At 45.6% G+C, this 24,465-nt stretch overlaps 1 protein-coding gene and 1 non-coding gene across 2 annotated transcripts in view; both read right to left on the bottom strand.

Moving 5' to 3' along the window:
- Positions 1-24,465, bottom strand: part of Lgmn (legumain) — a 43,883-nt gene that overhangs the window by 5,543 nt on the left and 13,875 nt on the right. The window contains exons 3-10 of the mRNA XM_008821720.3: positions 8,149-8,246; positions 7,260-7,341; positions 5,225-5,310; positions 3,913-3,988; positions 2,012-2,074; positions 1,206-1,272; positions 687-805; positions 515-604 (exon numbers count right to left, since the gene is read on the bottom strand). Of these exons, the coding sequence (XP_008819942.2) occupies positions 515-604; positions 687-805; positions 1,206-1,272; positions 2,012-2,074; positions 3,913-3,988; positions 5,225-5,310; positions 7,260-7,341; positions 8,149-8,246 (681 nt within the window). The remainder of the gene's footprint in view (positions 1-514; positions 605-686; positions 806-1,205; positions 1,273-2,011; positions 2,075-3,912; positions 3,989-5,224; positions 5,311-7,259; positions 7,342-8,148; positions 8,247-24,465) is intronic.
- Positions 2,851-2,992, bottom strand: LOC115068193. The gene has a single exon (XR_003847572.1). It is a non-coding gene; the product is annotated as a small nucleolar RNA SNORA2/SNORA34 family (small nucleolar RNA).

The following is a 24,465-nucleotide window of genomic DNA, read 5'->3' as shown; positions in this document are numbered from 1 at the left end:
TGAACTTATTATCTGACCATCTCAGTCCCTGCTGAACAGAGTTGGCAGTGGGGGTAGGGGTGTGAATCGTCTCCAACTTTCAGCCACAGAGGGAAACTAATGATCTGTAGTTAGGCACAAGACAGATCCTGGGAGAGGGCAGAGTGCAGGGTTCTATGGGACAGAGCCATGAAACCCAGAAGGGATGCTTTCGGTCTCCGTCACCTCTTGCCATGTGACAGGCCCTTGCTCCATGCTTCTCACACACAGCTTTCTCTGGTACACCTGGCTACCTTGCAGGCAAGGGTCCTGACAAATGAGGACACAGGTTCGGAGGGCTTAAGCATGTGCCCAAGTCTGCAAGTGGGAACCTAGTCAGATCTGGTTCCTGAGCCTGAAATGCTGGGACAGAGTGGCTGTGTGAGGTAGAGCCATTCCTCACTAGGATCCCATCTCTCTTGACCAAGAGACAAAGTGCTAGAGGAAGTTGCCTGGGGCCTGAGAGTAGGGAGCAAGAACAGGAGGTCCCACTCACTTTGTTCCCATACTGCATGACATGACTGGTGTTGGTGTGCGACTTCACCAGTTGGTACTGCTTATGGAGGGTCTCCTTGGTCAGATCCTCCTGCAAGAGGGAAAACACGAAATCCTTCAAGAGCCCAAGAGCTAAACTGTAGCAGGTTGGCTGGCCCCTGCCAAGGGCTCACCACGTCTGAGTCTTCCATCCAGTTGACGCTGTACCAGTCGCCCAGGTATGTGCTCCTCTCCTCATCATAGTAACAGGCATAGGATGACTCACTGGGGTTGGCAGCAGTGGTCGCATAAACTACGAGCAATGAAAGGTATTGTTGAGCCACATTTTACTCCCTGGCTTGGACTATACTTGAAGCTGGGGGCGGGGGGTCCCTCTTTCTCCCCTGGGAATCTCAAGCCGCTCAGCACAGGGAGGGCGGTGGATGTAGCTGGTTAGCCCTGTCTACTCAGGACAGTGACTTCTCTCAAATGTGGAAGGAAGAGGATCCAGTAAGGGAATCTTGTTGCAGCTATAAGCAAAGACATGTATGCTTAGGACAGCACACATGTAGAGCAAAGGAAGCCAGAGCTGGCCATAGGCGTGTCCCCCATCTGCACACCAGGCTGCTGTCAGTGGCCCGGCCCACATAGAATGTTTGGTCCCATATAGGCACTATCCAAGGACAACCAACCTCAGCCTATTCAGCACCTACCATTGATGTCATGAGGCAGGTGGTTCATCATGGAGCCAGACTCACAAGCTTCAATGTAGAACACCATCTGCGAGGCAAATAGGACAAGTGAGTTCCCAATGGCCAGCGCCTGCTGCTGGGCTGTTCCTCCTTCTATCCCTGCCCCCATCTTTCACTTTGGATTTGGGGAGTCATTGCTGGTATTAAGAGTCTGTTGCCAAAGGCTAAGGAAGTCATTTGACAAGAAATCAAATTTCCTCACGGCTAATGGAATAAAGTGATCTATGGGTTGGCAGGATATAGGGAAGATGGAACTGTATAATGCTGAGGAAAACAGTTCTGGTGTCTAATAGAGGGAGCAGTTCAAGACAGCAGTGCCACAAGGCGCCATGCTTCTGCATTAACATCATGTACACCCCGCCCTACACAGATTCTATAGAGTACAGAAGAGAGCCAAAGTGGACAGAAAACAAGATGGTAGGCATTCTTCCTCTACTGTCCCAAACTGGGGGCAGTCCCCAGGAAAAGTATTCCTCTCATGGGCTCCCCATACCTGCAAGAGATAATTCTTATTAACCCCCGCCCCAAATCTGCTGGGTCCCAGCTGAGAGTGAGGCCCACATTCTGTGTCTAAGATTCTGATTGAATAGTTAAAGCAATCAAATCACAAAGGGTTACTCCTGGGACACCACAGGTCAACGCTAACCAGATGGAACTCTTTCCAGAAAGCCCAGCCACACGTTAGAGAGCCTGCAGCACCACTGTGGACTCTACTTCTGCCACTTTCTCTGGCTCTTCTCCCAAGGCCACCCAGGGGCTGACATTACCTTCTGGTACATTTTGTGTTCGTACATGTAGCGGATCGTCTTGTTCAGGTCCTTGACATGAAGCTGAAAGGTAAAACACAGACATTCAGACCAACATGCCAAGAAAAGCCACTGCCAGGGGAGCCCCCAACACTTCATACAGTCTTTTTCCCAGTTCTCAGATAACCATTACAGGCTGGCAAGATGGCCAGTGGGTTCAATCCCTGGAAACGACCACATGGTGGAAGAAGAAAACAGACTCCCACAAGCTGTCCTGTGGCCACCACACCTGCCTGCACTGTGGCATGTGCACATGTGCACATGTTGGCACACACACACAAATAATAAATAAATGAATAAATAAATAAATGTAAAAACAACTTTAAAGGGGTGGAGAGATAGCTCAGTGGTTAAGAGCACTAGCTTCTCTTTGCAGGGAATTAGGGTTCAGTTCCCAGCACCCATATGGCAGCTAACAATCATCCGTAACTCCAGCTCCAGGGGATTCGACACCCTCTTCTGGCCTACATGGGCAATGCACACATGTGGGGGGCACTTATAGGCAAAACACTCATCCATATAAACAATAAATATAAATAAGCAAAGCTTTTAAAATAACTTTTAATACTTTTTTGTCTTTTTGAGACAGGGTCTCCCTGTAGCCCCAGCTAGTCTGGAACTCATTATGTAGACCAGGCTGGCCTCAAACTCACAGAGATCCACCTGCCTCTGCCTCCTGAGTACTGGGATCAAAGGTGTACACTAAATAACTTTAAAAAAGAAGTTAACAGTGGTGAGCAGTAAAACCCCAGAATGTCATCTCATTGTTCCGTTCAGATTTTTTTTTCTTCATCTTTTTCACTTGTTTTTTTCTAATGAATTGACCATTACATTTCCAAGTTTCTGAAATGGCCAACAGACTACAGAAAGACATTTCTTTAGGCACCTGCTTGAAACCAGCTGTTTCAAACAAACAAACTGTTGGCCTTGATTTGGAGCCACCATTCATATATTTATAAAGAGAATAAGCTCCTTCATGCACAACTTTGTCATCGGCATTCAGAGATTTTCTTATACTGTGTCTAGTGCAATACATCCAGCCCTGAGACAGAGACTGACCCTGTGGCAGGAACAGAAACAGCTGGAAAAGACGGCCTTCTAGCTGCAACCCTAACCCCCACACACACCCTCTACCCGCAAAGCATCAGAAAACACACACTACAAGTTTAAGTCCAAATTTGTCTTTAGAATGCCAATAAGGGGCAAGTGAGTTGGCTTAGTGGGTAAAGGTGCTTGCCGCTAAGTCTGATGACCTGAGTTCAGTCCCCAGAACCTGCAAGGTGGAAGAAGAGAGCCAATTCCCAAAAGCTGTCCTCTGACCTCCACATGTATGACGTGGTATGTGTTTACATGTTTGCACACAGACATGAACACAAAATAAATAAATATAGGGGGCTTAAGCAACGGCTCAGCAGTTAAGAGTACTTGTTCCTCTTCCAGGGGACCTGAGTTCCATTTCAGGTACCCATTTTGGATGACTCAAAACTACCTGTAACTCTAATTCCAGAGGATCTGATGCCCTCTTCTGGCCTCTCTAGGCACCCATACACATGTGCACATACACATTCAGACACACACACAAATAAAAATAAAATGCATATTAAAGTATATAAACAAATAAATGTAAATAAGCTCTTTTGATATTAAGAAAAATGGTAGATGCATAATAAAATGCATCTTAAAATATATAAATAAATGTAAGTAAACTCCTTTGATATTAAGAAAAATGGTAGGGGCAGAGTTCAGTGATAGATCACTTGGCAAAACACACAAGGCCCTGCATTCAATCTTCACTACCAAAAAATAAAATAAAATAAAATAAAAGCAAACACCCTAAAGATCAAGTGGTAAGCAGAACTCACATCATCATTAGGAAACACCAGGATTCCAGTAGCTCCATGGTCAGTAAAGTAAACGAACACATGATCCTGGGGACCGCTGACAAGAGAGCAGAGACCAGTGAGCCAGAGAACCCACAGCTTCCCGTTCCTGTGTCCATATCTCTGAAAAGTTGCCTTCAGCATAAAGTTATGAAGTTTGACCCAGGCATGGTGGTATACACCAGCACTCAGGGAGGCAGAGCAAGTGGATCTCTTTTGAGTTTGAGTTCAAGGCCAACTGGAGTACATCAAGGGTTCCAGGTCAGCCAGGGCTACATACATAGTGAGACTCTGTCTCAAAAAAAAAAAAAAACAAAAAAAACAAAAAAAAAACTTAATAAGTTTGTGGATCGTGGTTACCCATCAAGGATGAAGGAAAAACACAAGACCCTGGAAGGAGCCTCCGCCCTCTGCTCCTCCAAGGCAATTCTGTTTTGTTGTTGTTTGAGACTTGGTCTCCCTGTAGCCTCTGTTGGCCTGGAACTTGCTATGTAGACCAGGCTGGCTCCATCTCACAGTGATCTGCCTGTATCAGCCTCCTGAGCACTGGAATTAAAAGCATGTGCCAGCACCACACCCAGCCCAAGGGCTAGTCTAAACCACAAATTCTGTCAGAACCTCGGTACTCTGATCAATGGTTGGAAATGGAGAGGAACTTTTGCTGAGTTCCCCATCACACAGCCAGGTGTGACTTAGACAGTGAGGTCCTTGGCAATTGGACCCCATGCCAAGCAGCCACAGCCTTCAAGCAACCCACCCCCAAATGAGTAAAGGAGTCAAGACAGACCAAGCGGTCCTTCAACCACCCAAGGGTGCCTCCCATCTCCCCAGGCCTCCATCTTAGAGGGCACTGCTCTAGGGCTGCGGGGATGCTCACCCTGCAGAGGGTGCTCTAACTCTCAGGAATATATATACATATAACCAAAGCCTCTAACAGCTCATAAAGATGTTACATATGGAAACACTAAGCAGTAAGATCTCTCTGTCTCTGTGTTTTCCGCCACACAGTGGGACAAGTGCTAGGATTAATTTCCCTATTATAACCACTAGCCTTCCCCATGGGTTAACCAATGATCAGGACACTGGTTGGCAGCAGGCTGCAGCCCCAGAACCTGGCCAGCCCTTTAAGAGTCACATCTGTCTCTGTGTTTTCTGTCAGTCATGAGGCAGATCACTGAGCTTAAGTGGCAGAGAATTTAAGTGACAGGGGACAGGAGCAAAGAACAGTGCCCATTTAAATTCCCTGTATAGGGTTCCAGCTCACAGAGTGTAGAATCCATGAAACAGACGTTACCTCTTCAGGACTTTTCCAGAGCCCTTGCCCTTCACAGCCTCAGCGTCGCCTCTCAACACGGCGAGAAAGTTCTCTGGGGTCACATCCTACAAGGAATTGGAAGTAAAAGTCAGATGCGGCCATTAGCTCCACCCACAGTTCAGAGTCCATGACAGGTGCAGCCTGCAGGCTACCCAGCTTCAGTCTCAAGAGCAACTGCTCTGAACCAAGTCAGATCCAAGGCGAGGATGGCATTCTTAGGGCTTTGGTGTCTGTGCCCTTCTGTGCAAATGCCATCTTGTTTAAAGATAGCAACTCAGCAAGCTTTCCATTCCTTCTTGACCTCTATGAAGAGAAGAGAGAGGGGGAGGGAGGGAAGGAGAGAGGGGGGGGAAGAGAGAGAGAGAGAGAGAGAGAGAGAAGAGAGAGAGAATACTCAAAGATTCTGCCAGCACAGGAAAAGAATACTCCCTTAGCCTGAGTAGCAGACATCCTTAGAGCAGTTTGTAAAACTGATATTTACATACATACACATACAAACACACACACACACACACACAAAGGGAAAAAACCACAAATCCTACCACCTAGATTCTAAATATATCCCAATAAAACTTTATAGAATGAAACAATCTCATTAAAATGGGGTCAACTATATTACATATATATACATTTACATCTGAGGGGGCTAGAGAGAGATGGCTCAGTGGTTAAGAGCACTGGCTGCTCTTAAAGAGGACCCGGGTTTGGTTCCCAGTACCCACAGTAACAACTGTCCCTAACTCCAATTCCAGGGGATCAAACACCCTCTTCTGGCCTCTGCAGGCACTGCACACACATGGTATACACTCATACATGTAAGATAAAATAAATACTAAAGAAAAAAAATTTTAATTTAAATTTGAATCTAGGAGAAAAAAATTAAACAAAACTGAAAAAAATGTTAAACTTCAGGTGAAAGTTTCTTGGCTACAAAGAGTATCAGCTCCTGTGACATCCTTTTGAAATAATGAAAAAGAGATCACAAAACCATGCAACTGAAGCCATTATGTTGTTAAAATGCCAAATTATATAGTATCGATAAACTGGAAAGAGTTTAAACATTTAAAGAGGAATATATTATATATAACAAAACATTTTTAAAAACCTGTCCCTTGATATTGTGTAAAGAGAACAAGCTTTGGATTTAGGCAGATTCATATGAAGAACTTACTGTGAAGCCTTTGACAAGACATTTGATACTCTGGAATGTAGATTAAAAAAAAAAAAAAAAAAAAAAAAAAAAAAAGAAAAAAGAAAAAAACCTGTCCCAGAAAAATCTTGATACACTTTGCACTAGATGTGGGCTAAGAAAATGGATTTTTTTTTCTTGGTCTTTTTGAGACAGGGTCTCCCTGTAGGCCCAGCTGTCCTGGAACTCATTATATAGACCAGGCTGGCCTTGAACTCACAGAGATCCGCCTGCCTCTGCCTCCCGAGTGCTGGGATTAAAGTGTGCGTTTTTAAAAAAGAGCTACACATGATCTGATTATCTACAATTGGATTAACAGGGATATTTCAGGAAAATCAGGTTGTTACTAAAGGACATGTAATATCAGGTTCAAAATAGCGCAAAGACGAGTCTAAATTTTATTAGGCAGTAATTTATTTTGAAAAAGTTCCTTCTTTTCCCCTTTCCCTTCCTTTCAAAACTCATATAATTCAACTGGGCATGGTGGCATGCGCCTATGGTTCCAGCTACTTTGGAAGATGAGGCAGGAGGATTGCATGAGTCCAAGAGTTCAAGACCAGATTGAGAAAAAGAGACTCCATCTTAAAAACAAAACAATGAACTGGGGCTGGAATGTGGTAGAACATTCAGCGAGGCAGTGTGAGGCCCTGGCTCCATCCCCAGCACTCTCTCCCCATTCATTTCACAAGCACAAATCCTAACCCAAACCTAAAACACAGACTAGAGTAGTGCAGCAGGGCTCTGATTCTGGGAACAAAGAAAGAGAGGGAAAATTGTCAATGAAGCAAAAACCAAAACTGTTGGCTCCAAAGGAAATGCCCTCACCTCTCCGGTGTAGTCCTTTAGGACCCCCTTGTACACATCTGTGCCGTTGGGCCGGTTGATCACAACACCTGGAGTAGGGTTGCTGAAAATGAAAGACCACAGTTCAAACATACAAGGTGTCTCCCTTCAAAGCATGCCGTCACGTTATATGAAAAACTAGCACACAACTGTGCTGTTGAAGACACATCTTATCATTTGCTTGGTCACCAATGTGTGTGATTTTCAAGGTCGGGTGTCCTGCTGCCTGCTGGGAACCAGAGCATCTTAAGATCATACCAGGATTGCTTGAGCAAAACTACTCTCTCAGCAGCAGCAGGACACAAAGCAAAACCTGAACACAGAAGTTCTGGCCCATAATTGGGAGGGATTCAGCCAGAGCCCAGGTGTGGCCTCAGTACAGGGTAGTGTTCCTCTAGGAACCTAGGCAGGGTACCCGGGAGCTGGGGACCCAGGAATCTCTTAGCTTTGCCTTTTCTCAGATTCTCAAAGAATTCTAGAAAAGTTGGCAAGAAACAAGTTTTGTAAAATTAAACCCAAGCTGTAAAGGTGAGCAAGTCCAGAAGGGAGTTCAGTAGGAGGCACTGCACAGACACACATCTTCTATGGGCAGGTGTCTTGACCTGGGTGGGGGGTATGGACGGGCTCCACAGATCCAGGGAGCAGCTCCCCACCATGGAAAGGGCTTTCTGCTTCAGCCTCTCATTTCCTGTCTCCTGCACCCGCAGAGCCCCCAGCAACAAGTTCAAATCTCAACATTCAGCATCCCTGTGACCTTTAATCTGTGGCCACCCCCCTTTCCACAATGAGCTACTGTCCTAAGGAGCCCCGTGAACCCAGATGTGTTTTCAAAGTCAGTTTCCAGACCAAGTTCTAAGTGTTCCCCACTTACTCTTCAGAGTTGGCAATGTCATCATACATCATGACGATGATCTGTTCATCAGGAATCCCATTTCGGTGAATTATCTGGTAGGCATGGCACGCATCTGCCTGGGAGAAATGATTCTGTCAGCTTTCAGATTTTGCAAGGGAAGAAGCCCATTTGAGGGTACATTCTGTGTCACAGAAGGCTTGCTGTGACTTGCTCCCTAATGGTCAAGGTTTTTAAATGATTATTTTTTAAAAACAGTCACATATATTTTTTCATTTCAATTTTATAAGATCTCTATTGGTATTATCCATATTCTTATCTATTAGGAAGGCAGAACTTATATGGGCTACTCAGGTAGGCATAGGCGTGCATACACACACAGGCACAGGTATACAAACACGCAAAGGCATACATTTGTATATACATGCAATATAAGTTGGCATACACGGCACAGAGGCACATACACACACAGGTACAGGTGAGGTGTGCATACACACAGGCATGGGTGTACACACACACACACACATTGCCACATATACAGGTTAGCAAAGGTCTTAGAAAGTCTAAGCAACTTATTTTCATATTTCAAAACATGCCAAAATGTCAAAGCACAGAAATAGGTCTCACAAACAGATGCCTCAAAAGGATGAAGTAACAAGTTCCCAGCTTTCCAGCGGTGTGACTCCATATCACAAAGGATTCATCTGTTCCATATAACTAGCCATCAGTCATTGTTGAGAAAACTGAGTGAAGACTCAGATACAACTCAGAAGCCAGGCACAGTGACACACACCTATCATCCCAGGAGGTTCAAGAGTTCAAGGCCAGGACTGGAAAGATAGCTCAGCAGCTGAGAGCACTGGCTGCTCTTGCAGAGGACCCAGGTTTAATTCCCAGCACCCACATGGCGGCTCACCACTCCAGTTTCAGGAGATCCAGCACGCTTTTCAGGTCTCCATGGGTATTTACATGCACATGGTGTACTTGCATACACAAAAGCAGAACACTCATACACATAAAATAAAAATAAATCAAAAAAAATTTTAGGGGCTAGAGAGTTGGCTCAGCAGTTAAGAGCACTGGCTGTTCTTCCAGAGAGCCCAAGTTCAGTTCCCAGCACCCACATGGTGGTTAACAACCATCCATAACTCCAGTTCCAGGGGATCTAACCTCCTCTTCTGACCTCCACAGGTTTATAAATATTTGATACACTTACATATATGCAGGCACATGCATTTATACACATAAAATATAATTTTAAAAAATAGTTCAAGACCAGTTTGGGTAACATAGCAAGTTTGAGGCCAGCCTGGGCTCATGAGACTCTATCTTTAAAAAGAAAGAAAGAAAAGAAAAGAAAAAAAAGTGCAACTCATAAATTGGAATGAGAAATATGCTGTTTAAAAAAATAATAAGGGCTGAAGCTATAGCTCAACTGGTAGAATCCTTGCCTAGAAAGCAAGAAGCCCTGGCTTCTAGTCCCAGCACCACACAAACCAAGCATGGTGGCACAAATCCCAGCATTGGGGAGGTAAAGGCAGAAGGATCAGAAGTTCAGGATCATCCATAGCTACATAGTGAGTCAAGGGCAGCCTAGGCAACATGAGATTCTGTCTAAAAAATATTGATTATTGCTATTATAATTATTTGAAACAGAGACAGGCATGGTAGCACACACCTTTAATCCCAGCACTCTGGAGGGAGAGGCAGACGGAGCTCTGTGAGTTCAAGGCCAGCCTGGTCTACATAATGAGTTCCAGGCCAGGTAGGGCTACAGGGAAACCCTGTCTCAAAAAGTCAATAATAATAATAATCATAATTTGAAACAAAAGAAGACAATCTTAGGGGAACAGAAACCATGCCTAATGCAATTCTTTGCCCAGAGGGCGTGACTCCCTCCTTCAGAGTTCTGGATGGCACTCTTCACTCCATGAAGGGGGTCAGCTGAGGACAGGAGGGAAAAATGCTGCCTAACTTTTTAATAGTGTCTTTCCAGGAACAGGGACCTATATAAACAGAGGGGAATGTGGCTAATATTGGTCTCCCTCAGGCAGACACGGCCACTGCTCACAGGCCACGCTTGAAGGGACTAAGAAAAAAAAAGGCTCATCATTCACTGTACCCAGCTTCTGCCTAAAGACACCCAGGCAGATGGACCTGTGCAATGTCAAAGACGTGTTCAGCACCCAGCCTCTGCACATTGTATGGGAAGCCTGGGGCCCAGCACTCAGGAGCTGCCAGACAAACAGTTAAGTAAATGGGAAAGCAAACCCATCTGCCTTCAATCTGCCAGGCCCTACTGACTTGGTCCTGCGCTGACTTCAGACACCTTAGCACATTGGTCCTCGGTCCTTCCAGCAGGCCCACGTGAGAAAGGTCACCACTCCCATCTTACAGTTAGAGGAGGGACAGGAAAGGACCCACCCACACTAGGATCACCAAGAAAGAAGCCAAGTATTCTGACTCCAGAACTTGACAGTACCTCATACAGAGGCAACAGGGAAATTAAATTTATGAGGCCCAAGGAGAAAGGGTCGGGGTTAGATCTTTTATTTTTCTTTTTTGATTTATTTTAAATGTTTTTGTTTGGTTGGTTGTTTTTTTGTTGTTGTTGTTTTGGTTTTTGGTTTGTTTTTTTTTTTGGTCTTTTTGAAAGGCCTGGAACTTACTGTGTAGACCAGGCTGGCCTTGAACTCACAGAGATCTGTCTGCCTCTGCCGCCCGAGTGCTGGGACTAAAGATGTGGGCCACCACACCGGTCATATGTATGAGTGTTCCGTCTGCATAACACATGTCATGTAATGCCTGCAGAGGCCAGAAGAGGGTGTTGGATCCCCTGGAACTGGAGTTACTGAGGGTTGTTAGCCAAGTGGGTGCTGGGAACCAAATCCAGGTCCTCTGTAAGAACAGCCACTGCTCTTAACCACTGAGCCACAGAGATAATTTTTTAAGTCATCATCAATTATCACACATTGAGTCACTGTCACTTATCAACAGGGACAGGATTGGAGAAGTGCATCATGCAGAGATTCTACTGTATATGTACAAACCAAAGCAGCTATCATGTCTAAGCAATCAATTATATGGGACCACAGTCACATGTGGTCAATCAACACATCATCATGTGGTACATGGCCATAGGTGTGTGAACTGTTAAAATGCTAAAATTCTCATTTCTGAAGAACAATGAAGAGCTTCCAACACCAACTGTATGAGGCACAATAGCACCCCCCAAGTTCCTAATGCCTATACCTCATGAATATGCCACATATAGTGAAGGCAAACAGAGTTGAGGCTGTCAGTCAGCTGGCTCCAAACTGAGGTTTTTCTTGGATTATTTCTGTAAACCCAATTTAATCACAGAGTGTTGGGGACCCCTGCTGTGTAAGGTAGCAGTCTCTCCATGTCCGGATAGCCCACGGAGCTCAGCGTTCATATGCAGAGACTCCTTTTATCAGCAGGTCGCCTTCCCACTCTCTTCCTGACTCATCTTTGAAGTAGCCCTCACAGAAACATGGCCTCTGGCTCTGGAACTGCCAGGTTCTCCTGTGTGCTAATCAGGCAGTGTCTGACAGCCTGGCAGAAGCCCACCACCACATGTAAATAGGGCATCCTAAAAGCACCTATCCACTAAGGTTTTGCCACTGCCCCCATAGTATAAATATCCTGGTTTCCCCTAATTAATTGGAGCTGAATCACTAAGACCTGGAGCCGAGATGAGTCACTGAATAAAGGAGCTGTACTGAGCTGAGTTCTGTGTCTTACTGCCTACGATCCAGTCTCTCCGGAGAGGGCTGTCTCTTCGTAAACCACGACTCACGGAGATTCATAGATTGGAACTATGACCAGCTTTTTGGTCAGGGCAACTTCTCCACTGGAATCCAGAGGGAGTGCACGGTAGATTGGGACGGAACCCGCCTGGGAGCACAGCGATCAGTAGAGTCGCCAGCACCCAGTAGTCGCGGAGACCCACAGCAACGCGGTGCGGGACACGCGCGCACCCCAGCAACTGGTGCGCGACCCGCTGCACCCCAGCAACACGGTGCACAACCCGCTGCACCCCACGGGAGACCGGCGCCACGCCCAGCAGCTGGCGCCCCAAGATCCCTGCACACCCATAACAGAGGTCTAAATTTTGTTATTCGGGTTTGGTATTTATTTATTTACTTATCTTATATGTATGAGTATTTTGCCTGCATGTATGTAAGTACACCTGTGTCATGCAATGCCCTCAGAGGCTAGAAAGAGGGTGTTGGATCCCCTGGAACGGGAGTTTCAGATAGTTATTAGCCACCATATGGGTCCTGGAAACTGAACCTGGGTCCTCTGAAAGAACAGCCAGTGCTTTTAACCACTGAGCCATCTCTCCAGCTCTGGTTTGTTCAGTTTAGTTTTGTTTTTTAACCCAGGCTAGCCTCTAACTCACTAAGTAGCTGAAAATGACCTTGAACCCCTAATCCTCCTGCTAGGATTACAGGAATATGCCTCCACACCTAGTTTATGTGGTGCTGGGGATAGAACCCAGGACCTCATGAATGCACTCTACCAACTGAGATGCATATCCAGCCCTAGTCACAAAAACATTCCTATGTGGAAAAAGAGAGGGGAAGAGTCTATATCCAAGGGGCATAGTGCAAGGAGTCCATGACCCTTGCTGGATTCTAGAACAGAAGAAGGCATTACTGCAAAAACACACGGGTCTCTCCAAGCTGGGAAGGGCAAGCTCTTCTTAGTCCCCAAAGAACAGGGTATCCCGTCAACACTGGCCAGCCCAGTGAGAGCCATTTAGATTTCCCGCTGCTGTGAGATGGCAAATGTGTGCTGCTGTTTCATACCACTACCTTGGTGGCCATTTGTCACAGCAGCAAAAGACAGTACAGCAAATGCAATGGCAAGGGAAACACAGTGTAAGAACTCTCCACTATGGGAGACGTCTTGAAATACCAGGTTCAAACACACCCACTACTACTCCCTGTGCTCTGCAAACACTAACCATCTCTGTATAATGAAAATAATAAAGAAATGTTGAATGAAATTAAAGACATGCTGTAGTTTAGATGAATGTTCCTAGAAGGCCCGTTAACCACTAGGTCCCAGGGAGACCAACATCAGTGTATGGCTGCTATAGAGAGGTGGTGGGATCTTTAGGAGGTAGGGCCTAGAGAGAGGTCTGGGTCACAGAAGGTGGTGCCCTCCAAGGGGACTATCACCATACCCCTATACTTCCTGACACACTCCCTGCCACTGCCATCAGGCCCACTCACCAGAGGCCAAAACGTGACTAGAACTCCAAAAACTGTTGGCCCAAAATAAACCTTTTCTTGAGTATTTTGCTATAATGACAGAAATGATTACTATGTGATCTAAACACATGGAGAACATGGATAAGCTAGGTCTTACTCTAATTCTGAGTTACTGTATATTGTGTAAAACTGTGATTTATTTATTTATTCACTTATTTAGAGCTGACCTAGAACTCACTGGGGAGACCAGGCTGGCCTCGATCTTACAGAGATCTGCCTGCCTCTGCCTCATCAGTGCTGGGATCAAAGGCGTGCACCACCACAGCCAGCTTTTGACTCCACTTTAAAGGTAGAAAAGTGGGCCTACAAATAGTAGCATTTGTCCAGCATGACGCATGCAGCACTGACTGACAAATGACTTATTCCTGGGAGCAGGAGGGCCACCCTATACATGTATTAGGGTGAACTGAGATTGTAGTGCCACATGGATATATTAAAATTGTATCAGGGAAACCAGAACCAAGGATTTATCAGACATGCCAGACATGGGAAAGGGTGTAATTCCCTCACCTGAACCCCATAAAGTAGATAAAGTAGTAGACATCTAAAAGACGGCAACAGCCCCACACTGACCTATGATCTGAGGGATACCTGGTGTGTGCATCAAGAACACACAGGAAGGAACACCAGACTGTCCCTGGGGCCTCTCCTTGGTCCCAACAGCAGCTTCTTCCCTTCAGCTGTCTTTGGGTTTGTTGTAAATACAGACTCCGCATTCCTCTCAGCCCTCTTTTGAACCTTTTGAACTCTGCTGTAGTAATGACTTTTACAACATGGACATAATCCAGACTAATGACTTTTAACTAACTTGCAACCAAAAGCTGTAAACATGTTCACTGAGCCATGTGCCTCTCTTGTGACCCGGGCACCTGACCTTAATCCCTCAGGACCCACTTCACCCTCCAACCAAGAAAGTGAATGGACGTGCTTGTTTAACATATCACGGTGCCAGAAGGAGTACTTTCTCATTGAAAACAGTGAGAAAAACTGAGAAGTCTGTGGGTATGTGACATATTTTAGATGAAGTGATTGAAGATCAAGGTTCTCTGATAAGGTAAGTGTGGCTCCTAGTTTCTATTTACCCAGTTGACGCTGGAAATAATGCTTCAATAAAAGTATGAGTGGGGGCTGGAGAGATGGCTCAATGGTAAAGAGCACTGGCTGCTCTTGCAGAGGACCTGGGTTCAGTTCCCAGAAGCCACATAGTGGCTAACAACCATCTATAACTCCAGTTCCAGGGGATCCGACACCCTCTTCTGACCTCTGTGGGCACTGCAGTGTGGTGCACTTACACACATAAGAGCAATACACTTATACACATAAAATAAAATAAGTAATTTTTTTAAATAAAATAAAAGTATGAGTGAAATCTGGCTCAAGAGTACGGTTCCAAGAGACATCTGAAGGAACAGGTGGTTCTCAGAGTTCAGGTCCACTCTGGACCTTAAATGCTAAGAGTCAGGCTGTTTCTTTATTCAGTTACAACTCTAACATGGCTTAGTAACACCACAGATAGCCTCATTAACTTATATTTACTTGGTAAGTAATATACATACGTACGTACATACATACATACATACATACACAGAGAGAGAGAGAGAGAGAGAGATTTACTGTGTACTATGTGATTTGAGATATAAGACCTAATATTAGTAATTAAGATTTAATCAAAGAGCCTTGATCAGATTACCAAGGTAGGCAGGATTATCTGGCAATCCAAAGCCATTGAAACCACTGCACCTTGTGAATTTGTTGTTACTCAGTATGTAGGAATGACTTTTATAACAATCTGGACTAATGACTTTTTAGTTAACTCCAGCATAACCATGTGCTCTGGTGTCCTGTGAGCTGGGTAGCTGATCTCCTTTCTTGGCAATCTTAATTTGGTACTCCATCAAAAAGATAATGAATGTGGGTGTGCTTGAATTAGCGTGTCAAAGCACTGAGAGGTGGCACACTCATCTTCATTGCACACTGGAGACTGGAAAGGACACAAGGACATGTGATCTTGGGTGAATGAGTTTTTCTAGAACTAGGCATGAAAAGATGGGATGGTCTGCTAAGATGAAGGTAGAGCCAAGCTTGTACCTGCTCCAGTTGAAGTTGGAGAAACCACTTTGAATAAAATTATGGGGGTAGCCTGAGTCAGGAACGCAGTTCCCAATAGAGTTCCAGAGACAGAGCTCCATCAGCACAGTTCCAGGAGACAGATGGTTCTAAGAGGTATAATCACGCTGCACAATAACTTTATGGAAAGGCCTGCATTTCTGGCCTAGCATGCTCAAGGCACAGAGACCTCTCATGTTCATGAATCAGAAGATTTAAAACCGAAATGACCATTTAAAAAGATGAGCAGGTTTCTTTTGTAGAAATTGAGGTGATCCTAAGATGTACCCAGAATCATAAAAGACCTAGAATAGCCAAACAATTTTGAAAAGAACAAGGGGAGGAGCTTTCATGCCCTGATTTCCAAACTACACTAGGTAAGGAAGAGCTTCCAGCACCAGCCCTGGACCAGCTGAGACATCCACACACAAAAGCAGGAACAGAGACCCTCACCTCAAACCACACACGAAGTTAGCTCAGAATGGATCAGAGCTAGAATGAAACTTCGAGAAGGTAACAGGAGAAAATCTTTAGGACCTGAGCAAGGACTTCAAAGGACACAAAACTCAGTCCCTAAAGAATGAGTAAACTGAACCTCACAACATTTAAAAATTTAATTGCTCCAAAGACAGTATTAAATGGTTGGAGAGATTGCTCAGTGGTTAAGAGCCAGTGCTGGGGGCTGGAGAGATGACTCAGAGGTTAAGAGCACTGGCTGCTCCTGCAGAGGACCTGAGTTCGGGTCCCAGCACCCACATGGTGGCTAACAACCATCCATAACTCCTGTTCCAGGGGTTCTGACACCCTCTTCTGACCTCTATAGGTATTGCATGACACAGGTGCACATTCATACATGTAGGCGATACACTCGTACACATAAAATTTAAAAAAAATTTTAATTAAAAGAGGGGGCTGGAGAGATGGCTCAGCAGTTAAGAGCACCGACTGCTCTTGCAGAGGACCTGGATTCGATTCCCAGCACCCACATGGCGGCTATGAACCATCCTTAACTCCCGACACGGGTACACTCCCATACATGCAGGCAACACACTCATACACATAAAATAAAAATAATAAATAAAATATTTTTTAAAAAAATTAAAAGAGCCAGTATTGTTCTTGCACAGGACCTGAGATCAGTTCCAAGCACCCACATAAGGTGGCTCACAACCACCTGTAACTCCAGCTCCAGGGTCCATAGGTGCCCATGCACTCACAGGCATAAGCACATACACATACAGTAATTTAAAAATTAAAAGATGCTGGGTATAGTGGCATACACCTTTAATCCCAACACTTGGGAGGCAGAGGCAAGTGGAGCTCTGTGAACGCAAGGCCAGCCTGGTCTACACAGCGAGTTCCAGGCCAGCCATGGCTACAGGGAGACTCTGTCTCAAAAAGACAAAAAAAATTAAAACAAAGTGGATGTCACCAGAGGATGAACACCCAAGGTGGTCCTCTGACTTCTGCACACACATATATGCATGTGCATCTGCTACACAGAAACCCAAACACACAAGCCGAACAAACAAACAAAAGAACAAGCTGTACACCAATAGAAAAGACTTGCAAAATTCACACAGGATAAAGGGCTTGAACAAACACAGAATTCCTGGTCCTCAACAAGCCAGTCACTAAATAAAAGCTTTCAGAAGTATCTCACTATGAAGACATACAAATGGTTCTAAGCACATAAGAAAGATGCTCAATATCATTAGTCGCTAGGGAAACATAAGATGCCACATCCCATCTAGACACGCACTGGTGAGGACCAGAGGACCAGGACTCATGGGAATGCAAGTGCCACAGTCATTGTGGAACATCTGCACAGTTTCTTTACAATGCCTCTAATTATCTTTTTTTGGGGGGAGGGGGGCCCTTTTTGAGACAAGGTCTCCCTGTAGCCCCAGCTGGCCTGGATTCACTATGGAGACCAGGCTGGCCTCAAACTTACAGAGATCCGCCTGCCTCTGCCTCCCAAGTGCTGGGATTAAAGGTGTGCGCCACCACGCTGGGTGCCTCTAATTATCTTTATCTTAGGTGTCTAGCCAGAAAAAACAAAACATTGATCCACACAAAGACCTCACACAGGAGCTCAGCAGCAGGGTGCACAGGAGCGAAAATGAGAACACCAATGCCCATCATCTGTACACGGGTAAGCAAACTGGCTGTTCACACAATGGAATACTATGTGGCAATGAAAAGGATGACAGTACCAACACCTGATGCAAAGTGGACTGTGTTCCACATCACCTAGGGAAGCCAGATCTCAGACACCACACATTACAAACTTCTGAATATATTAACTTTCAGAATAGGGGCTGGAGATGTAGCTTAGCTGGCAGAATGCTTGCCTAGCATGCTCAAAATTCTGGGTTCAGTCACTAGCACCACATAAACTGGGCATGAAGGTACATGCCTAGAATCCCAGCATTCAGGCGGTGAAGGCAGGGCAGGAGGATCTTAAGTTCAGGGCTCTCTTCAGCTACATAGTGAGCTTGAGGTCAGTCTGGGCTATATGAGATCCTATCTTTTAAAAAAAACAAAAATCAGAAAAGTCCAATTTATATAGAAAGACAGAAAGTCAGCTAGTGGTTGCCTGTAGCTACAGATAGGGACAGAAAACATACCCAAGGGACCACCCAGGGGACTGCATAGGAGGACCACACAGGGTGACAGAAATGTTCTAAGGCTGGTTCATGGTGAGGTTTGTACAACCTGGTAAATTTACTAAAAATAACCCAAAGTTGGAAACCTGAAATGGATGGCACGACACAGAAATAATGCCTTGGTCAAGGTCAAGGCTTTCTTTAGGAGGTGCAGAGAAGGTGTATCCTGGGTTGGTGCACTCCAGTGTGGCCTCGGGCCCTCAGAGCCACCCTGACAGGCATGTGTTCATTTTCCATTTTGCAGGTGGGGTGAGTTAAGGATCTGAGCGCAGGCTCCTGCCCACTGTCCCTCCTTTCACAGGTAGTAGTCTCCAAATGAAGTCAGGGCTCTGTCCAGTGCTCTCAGAAGCACTCAGCTGCCTCTACCTACATTATCACACTCAAAGGGCTCTAGGTTGAGACAATATGACTCATACAGCTGGCATTTTCCCCTTAGAAAAACCACAGGTGGTGATACTGGGGCATTGAGCAAGACCTCACCACAGGGCACAGCCTCTGCAGTAGGAGCAGAGATTGCTGTGACTCAGCTGACTTCAGAGCTGGCACTGGGAGTTGGCCAGGCTCACTAAGGCATCCCGTGACCTGATATAGTCTCGTGTCCCAACAAGGTCCACATGTACAGTGGCCATTGCCTATCCCTGCCAACTGTGAACTTAAGAAGACAGGAGGCTTGGAGCAAAGGCCAAAAGCAGCTGGCATGCTTGAGTCATGGGGAAGGGGTGCATTTTCTGGCCATATATGCCACTTCCTGACTTGCATCCTACATCCTCAACATCCTACACCTCCAGCATCCTACATCCCAAGTTCCCTGCATCTCCAGTATCCTACCTCCCTAACATCCTGCATGCCCAGCTTCTTGGACCCAAGTGGAGTGGAGGGGAGGTGCTGAGTTGAGGTTGTGCAGTACCTGACCCCATAGTCAACAAGCCCAGAGGAGGAGGGTGAGGTTTAATGTGAGCTGATGTTGTCTGTTCACACTACATATCACATAAGGGGAGAGTAACAATCACAGCAGATCTGTACAAGACCTATGATCATATGGACGGTCCCGCTGCACCAAACAGCCAGCCCTCGCTTCCATCCCCTGCTGGGTTCAGCAGCTCATTCCAGTCCCACCTAGCACTCACTCATCCTAACCCTCTCCCAGCATGTTCTCTCAAAAGCATGTTTTTCAAATACTAGCAGTTCTTTGCACCAACGTACACTAACTTCAAAGACATCGTAAATGAAGATTGTTTACAGACAGATTACATGGCTGGCACTAGCTACAGCACCCTGTCCCCTCCTCTCCCTATAGCCTGGTTCCCATCCCTGCCTCCATTTTGCCTCTCCATCCCTCAAAGCCTCAAATATTTACTATCTGGTCCTTTCTAGAAAAATTTTGCAGACTCTGATCTTGAGCCAGACAGTAGTGGTAGAACTCTGAGTGTGGCCATGGGAAAAGGGGCTGGGCAGGAGCTCACAGAGTACTGAAGACCCCACCACCACTCTTGAGAGCCCTGATGTGGGGACTAACCCAACTTGTCCACCACACTGTAAGTGGCTGAGTCTTTCAAAAAGGTGGCTATGGGCATTGTGAACTTGTCCTCTTAAACACCGCCCACTGTGTGCTCACTCAGGCTTAGAGCTTTCCAGCCTCCCTCTCCCCTGTTTCCCAATTCCTGTCACTCCAGATTGTTTCAATATTTTTTAATCTCTTGTCAGGAGTTCTCTGAGTCAGAACTAGAAATTCCTTTTCCTTTACCAGGAAGTCATTTGAACATAAGCATGTGATGTAACTGTTGTCAACCAAACAAGGGCAAAGTCCCCTGCTGGCTCCCAGGAAAAGACCTGTCCTCTGATTAAGAGAGCCAGACAGATAAAACACACAGATGGCTTCTCTTTCTTCTACAGAGCTTTGTTTGGATGTGACACTCATAGTGGCTATGAGGACCACTTATCTGAAGATGTGTCATCAAAAGTGGGAAGATTTGGGTTTGAGACAAATGGGCCTAAGCTTAAGTGGCCTACCCAGGAATCTCCATATCTGGCATTTAAACCACTGAGGAGAGTTCTGGTTACTTATGGACTGGTTATTCCCCTCACTGTGGTTCACAAAGCAATCAGTTCTCCCATAGCTCTGCAGAAGTCCCTCCCTTCTACAAGGTTCTCCTGCACAAAGCTGTCCTTCACACACACACACACATACACACACACACACACACACACACACACACACACACACACACACACTTGACCAAGTGCAGCTATGCCTTGACCTAGACCTGGCCATTCACAGCTTCCATGGAAACCAGTCTCTGTCATCTAGTCTACGTACCTGCCCCGAGGCTGGTGAGCCCTACCTCCCCACTCTCCTCGGTCCCCACACCCCACACTTGCAAACCACAGGCCTCCAAGGAAAAAGAGTTAAATGAAATGGCCCAACCTGTCAAGTCGATTCTGTCTTGAGGCCATGAGGGTGGGGGGCAGGCAATTTAAAACGTGACACCAGAAACAATGAGGCAAAGGAGTAACATTGATCTGTTTTGTGTATCTGATTTTTCTAAGCTTTCTGTACTAAATTTCAAGATGTGTTCAATTGTTTTATTTACTGATTTTTTTTTTGAGACAGGGTCTCACTGACTAGTACTGACTAGAACTTACTATGTCGACTATGTAAACTAAGTTGGCCTTGAACTCACAGAGATCTGCCTGCCTCTGCCTCCCAAGTGCAGAGATTAAAGGTGTGGACCACTATGCCCAGCCTACATGTATTACTTTTTCATAAAAGAGAAAGAAAAGAAACTATTTTAAAACAAATCTTGACAAAATGTTAACATACCTGTGCCATGGGAGCTGAGAAAAGAAATTCATGCAGACTGTTCAAATTCCACCTGTACCTCTTACCAGCTTTGAGACCTTAGACAAGTTACCTAACCTCTGTCTGAGTTTGCCCATCTTAGAAAGGATAATAGGACTTATCTTCTTGGGCTATCTGAAGATTAAGATAATATGTGCCAAGTGCTGAGCACTGGGCCTGGTACCTAGAAGAGGCCACCTTCTCCTTCCAGACCGAGGGCTCCATTGTGGCAAAGCAGGGAGTGTTTCTATATGGCACTGTGAACTGGTCCTGACTCATGGTCCTGACTCAGCATGCCCATAGGAATGAGAGGAGAAGGGCTACTTCCAGCTGCTCAGCTCTTCCTGCTCATTCTAGAAGCAGGCCTCAACTCCCACATGCCAGCCCCTCTTTCTAGCCCTAGCCATCTTGGCTACACCCTCCATGAGCCCCTCCATGTGACATCAAGGGGGTCCCCCATTCTCTAGGCCACCAGCCTCACTCCTGCCCATACCCCTGCACCCTGGCCTCCTCATGCCCTGGGCTGAACACAAAACTGACCCACCAGTGTCCCTGAGACCAACCCTCTGCCATCATTCCAAAATGGGAAACAGAAATCCATTTTGGTTCTGAAGAAATGAGGCAGAAATAACCAACAAAGGGTAGAGGAGAGTACTTAGGAGCACACAGGAAGGAGGCCCATGCCTGGTGTGAAATGCCCCTGGACAAAAGAGTTAGGGAGTAAAACTCCTGCTGATCCGGGAGACCAAGCCTATATAAATACACCCAGATAAAACCCTGCATGGGGAGAGTTCTTGAGTAGCCCTCCAATGTTGGTGGCCAGATAGGAACAGAGACACCTGCAGGGACACACAGGTCTGCCCATGTCCACAACTCTTGTGTCACCATTCTTTCATATGTGAGAACAAAGATTCGGGTTAGCTGTTCTCAGTATTTCAGTTTTTTAAATTTTACTTATTATTTTTATTTTACTTACGTGTAGGAATGTATTGGTTGCCCGCATGTATATAAGTGCACCTGTGTCATGCAATACCCAAAGAGTCAGAAGACGACTTCGGATTCCCCTGGAACTAGAGTTATGGACAGTTGTTAGCCACCGTGTGGGTGCTGGGAATGAAACCCAGGTCCTCTGCAAGAGGATCAGAGCTCTTAACTGCTGAGCCTCCCCAGCCTCCTCAGTGTTTCAGATTTCACCAGGGAAACTAGCAACATGTTTTTAAAAGGTTTCTGGGAGCAGGGAGCATGGTGGTTCATGCCTGCAATCCCAGCACTCAGGAGGTTGAAGAGAGATGCTTACTGTGAGTTTGAGGCCAGCCTCAGCTGCAGTATGAGACCCTGTTTTGAAGAAAAACAAACAAACAAACAAAAAACAGGGCACTAGAGAAATGGCATAGCTAGTGACCAAGAGCACTTGCTGCTCTCACAGAGGACCCATGGTAGGTGGCCAGCAACTTCCTTTAACTCCAGCTCCAGGAGATCCCATCCTCATCCGGCCTCTACAGCTCCCACCCCGATGGTCACACAGAAATAAAAAACAAATCTTAAAAAGAAAAAAAAAAAAACTCAACAAAGCAAAGGAAGGAAGGCCATGAGTTAGAGGCCAGCCAGGGCTGCAAACAACCAAAAAAAACCAAAACCAGGCTTCTGGGAGTTAAGGCTAATTGGTTGAGTCAGACTTCATAATGTTTAACCAATATAGTTTCCTAAAGTTGGTTGTATAAAAACCCAGTGGGCTGATGAATCAGCATGCTGTTCATTGCCTGTGGTCTGTGCTTAACTTATCTTTTCACTCAAAGGAAAAGGGATCATTTGTCTCGATAATTTTTAATCAAGACAAATCTCCTATTTGGCTGGTGCACAAAAGCCATTCAAGATGAGTCAGAACTTCACCTAAGCCAACCCTGGCCATCAATGGACATGCAGACACTTTGGTGGGGGGGATGTACTCACCCCAGTTCTCAATAGAAAAGACATACCACGACAGATGGGGACATGACCACAGCACCACATGTCCCAACCCTGGAGACCAGCTGCTACTAGCTACATAGCAATCAAGCACTTGAACTGAGCCTAGTCCAAACTGAGCTATACTGGGACCCAAATATACACTGGATTGCAAAGACTTAGCACAGAAAAGAATATAGGGGCTAGCAAGATGGTTCAGCAAGTAAGGGCACTTGCAGCCAAGCCTCATGACATGAGTTCTATCCCTGGGTCCCACATGGGAGAAAGAGAGAACTGATTCCTCCAAGTTGTCCTCTGACCTCTGTATAAATGTGAGGTATATATGTTCCTACACATGCACACACACAGATAAATAAATGTAATACATTTTTAAAAAATAATGTAAGCTACCTCATTATTGAAGTGATACTGTCTGGACATTCAGGTTTAAATAAGATGTCAAAATTCACTGGGCGTGGTGGTACAGCTCTTTAGTCCCAGCACTTGGGAGGCAGAAGCAGGCAGGTCTCTGAAATTGAGGCCAATTTGGTGTAAGTAGCATACTCCATGCCAAATGGAGTTACAGGGAGATCCTGTCTCAAAAAAAAAAAGTCAGCCGGGCGTGGTGGCACACGCCTTTAATCCCAGCACTCGGGAGGCAGAGGCAGGTGGATCTCTGTAAATTCAAGGCCAGCCTGGTCTACATAGTGAGTTCCAGGACAGCTGGGGCTACAGGGAGACCCTGTCTCAAAAAGACAAAAAAAAAAAAAAAAAAAGCCAAAATTCATTTCCCATGGGGCTAGAAAGATGGCTCAGTGGTTAAGAGCACTGGCTGCTCTTGCAGAGGACCCAGGTTTAGTTTCCATCAACCATATGGAGACTCACAATTTTCCATAACTCCAGTTCTGGGGACTCCTGACACCTTCTTCTGACCTCCACAGGCATTGCATGACATGGGTATACTTATATACATGCAACAAAACACACAAAACAAAAATAAATTTAAAAAATTCATTTCCTATGGTGTGTGAATGAATTTGTGTATAGAGAGGTAGATGTGTGTGCAAAGCCTGAGAGGGTGGGCTTCAACCTCCATCAGGGTAGCTGCTGGAATCTCAGCAGACCACCAGAGATTGCCAGGTTCCTGCCTCCCTCTGGCATAGGGGCTGAGAACACAGGGAACTGCATGAGAGCGCCCGGATCCTGCCTCCACATGGTGCTGATCTGAAGCCATCAGTTCCCTCCTAAATAAAACCTGAGAGAACCTGAGATCTGTACCAACCAGCTTTACATAACCAATAAGGAAAGAACCTAGGCACCTGATAATACAAACAGAAGCATACTTCAACTTAATTCTCATATCAGAATCATAAACAACAAAAGAAAGTCACATGCCAAAATCACAACAAAAGAATAATAAAATGGAAAGCCAAAACACTATGCTCCCCACCAACTCCACCAGTCCCATAGAAGAGTT

This window comes from Nannospalax galili, unplaced genomic scaffold (genome assembly GCF_000622305.1).
Source record: "Nannospalax galili isolate Female #2095 unplaced genomic scaffold, S.galili_v1.0 scaffold107, whole genome shotgun sequence".
NCBI lineage: Eukaryota > Metazoa > Chordata > Mammalia > Rodentia > Spalacidae > Nannospalax > Nannospalax galili.
The sequence above is the reverse complement of the archived record's forward strand: the minus strand, read 5'-3'. Positions and strand labels throughout refer to the sequence as shown.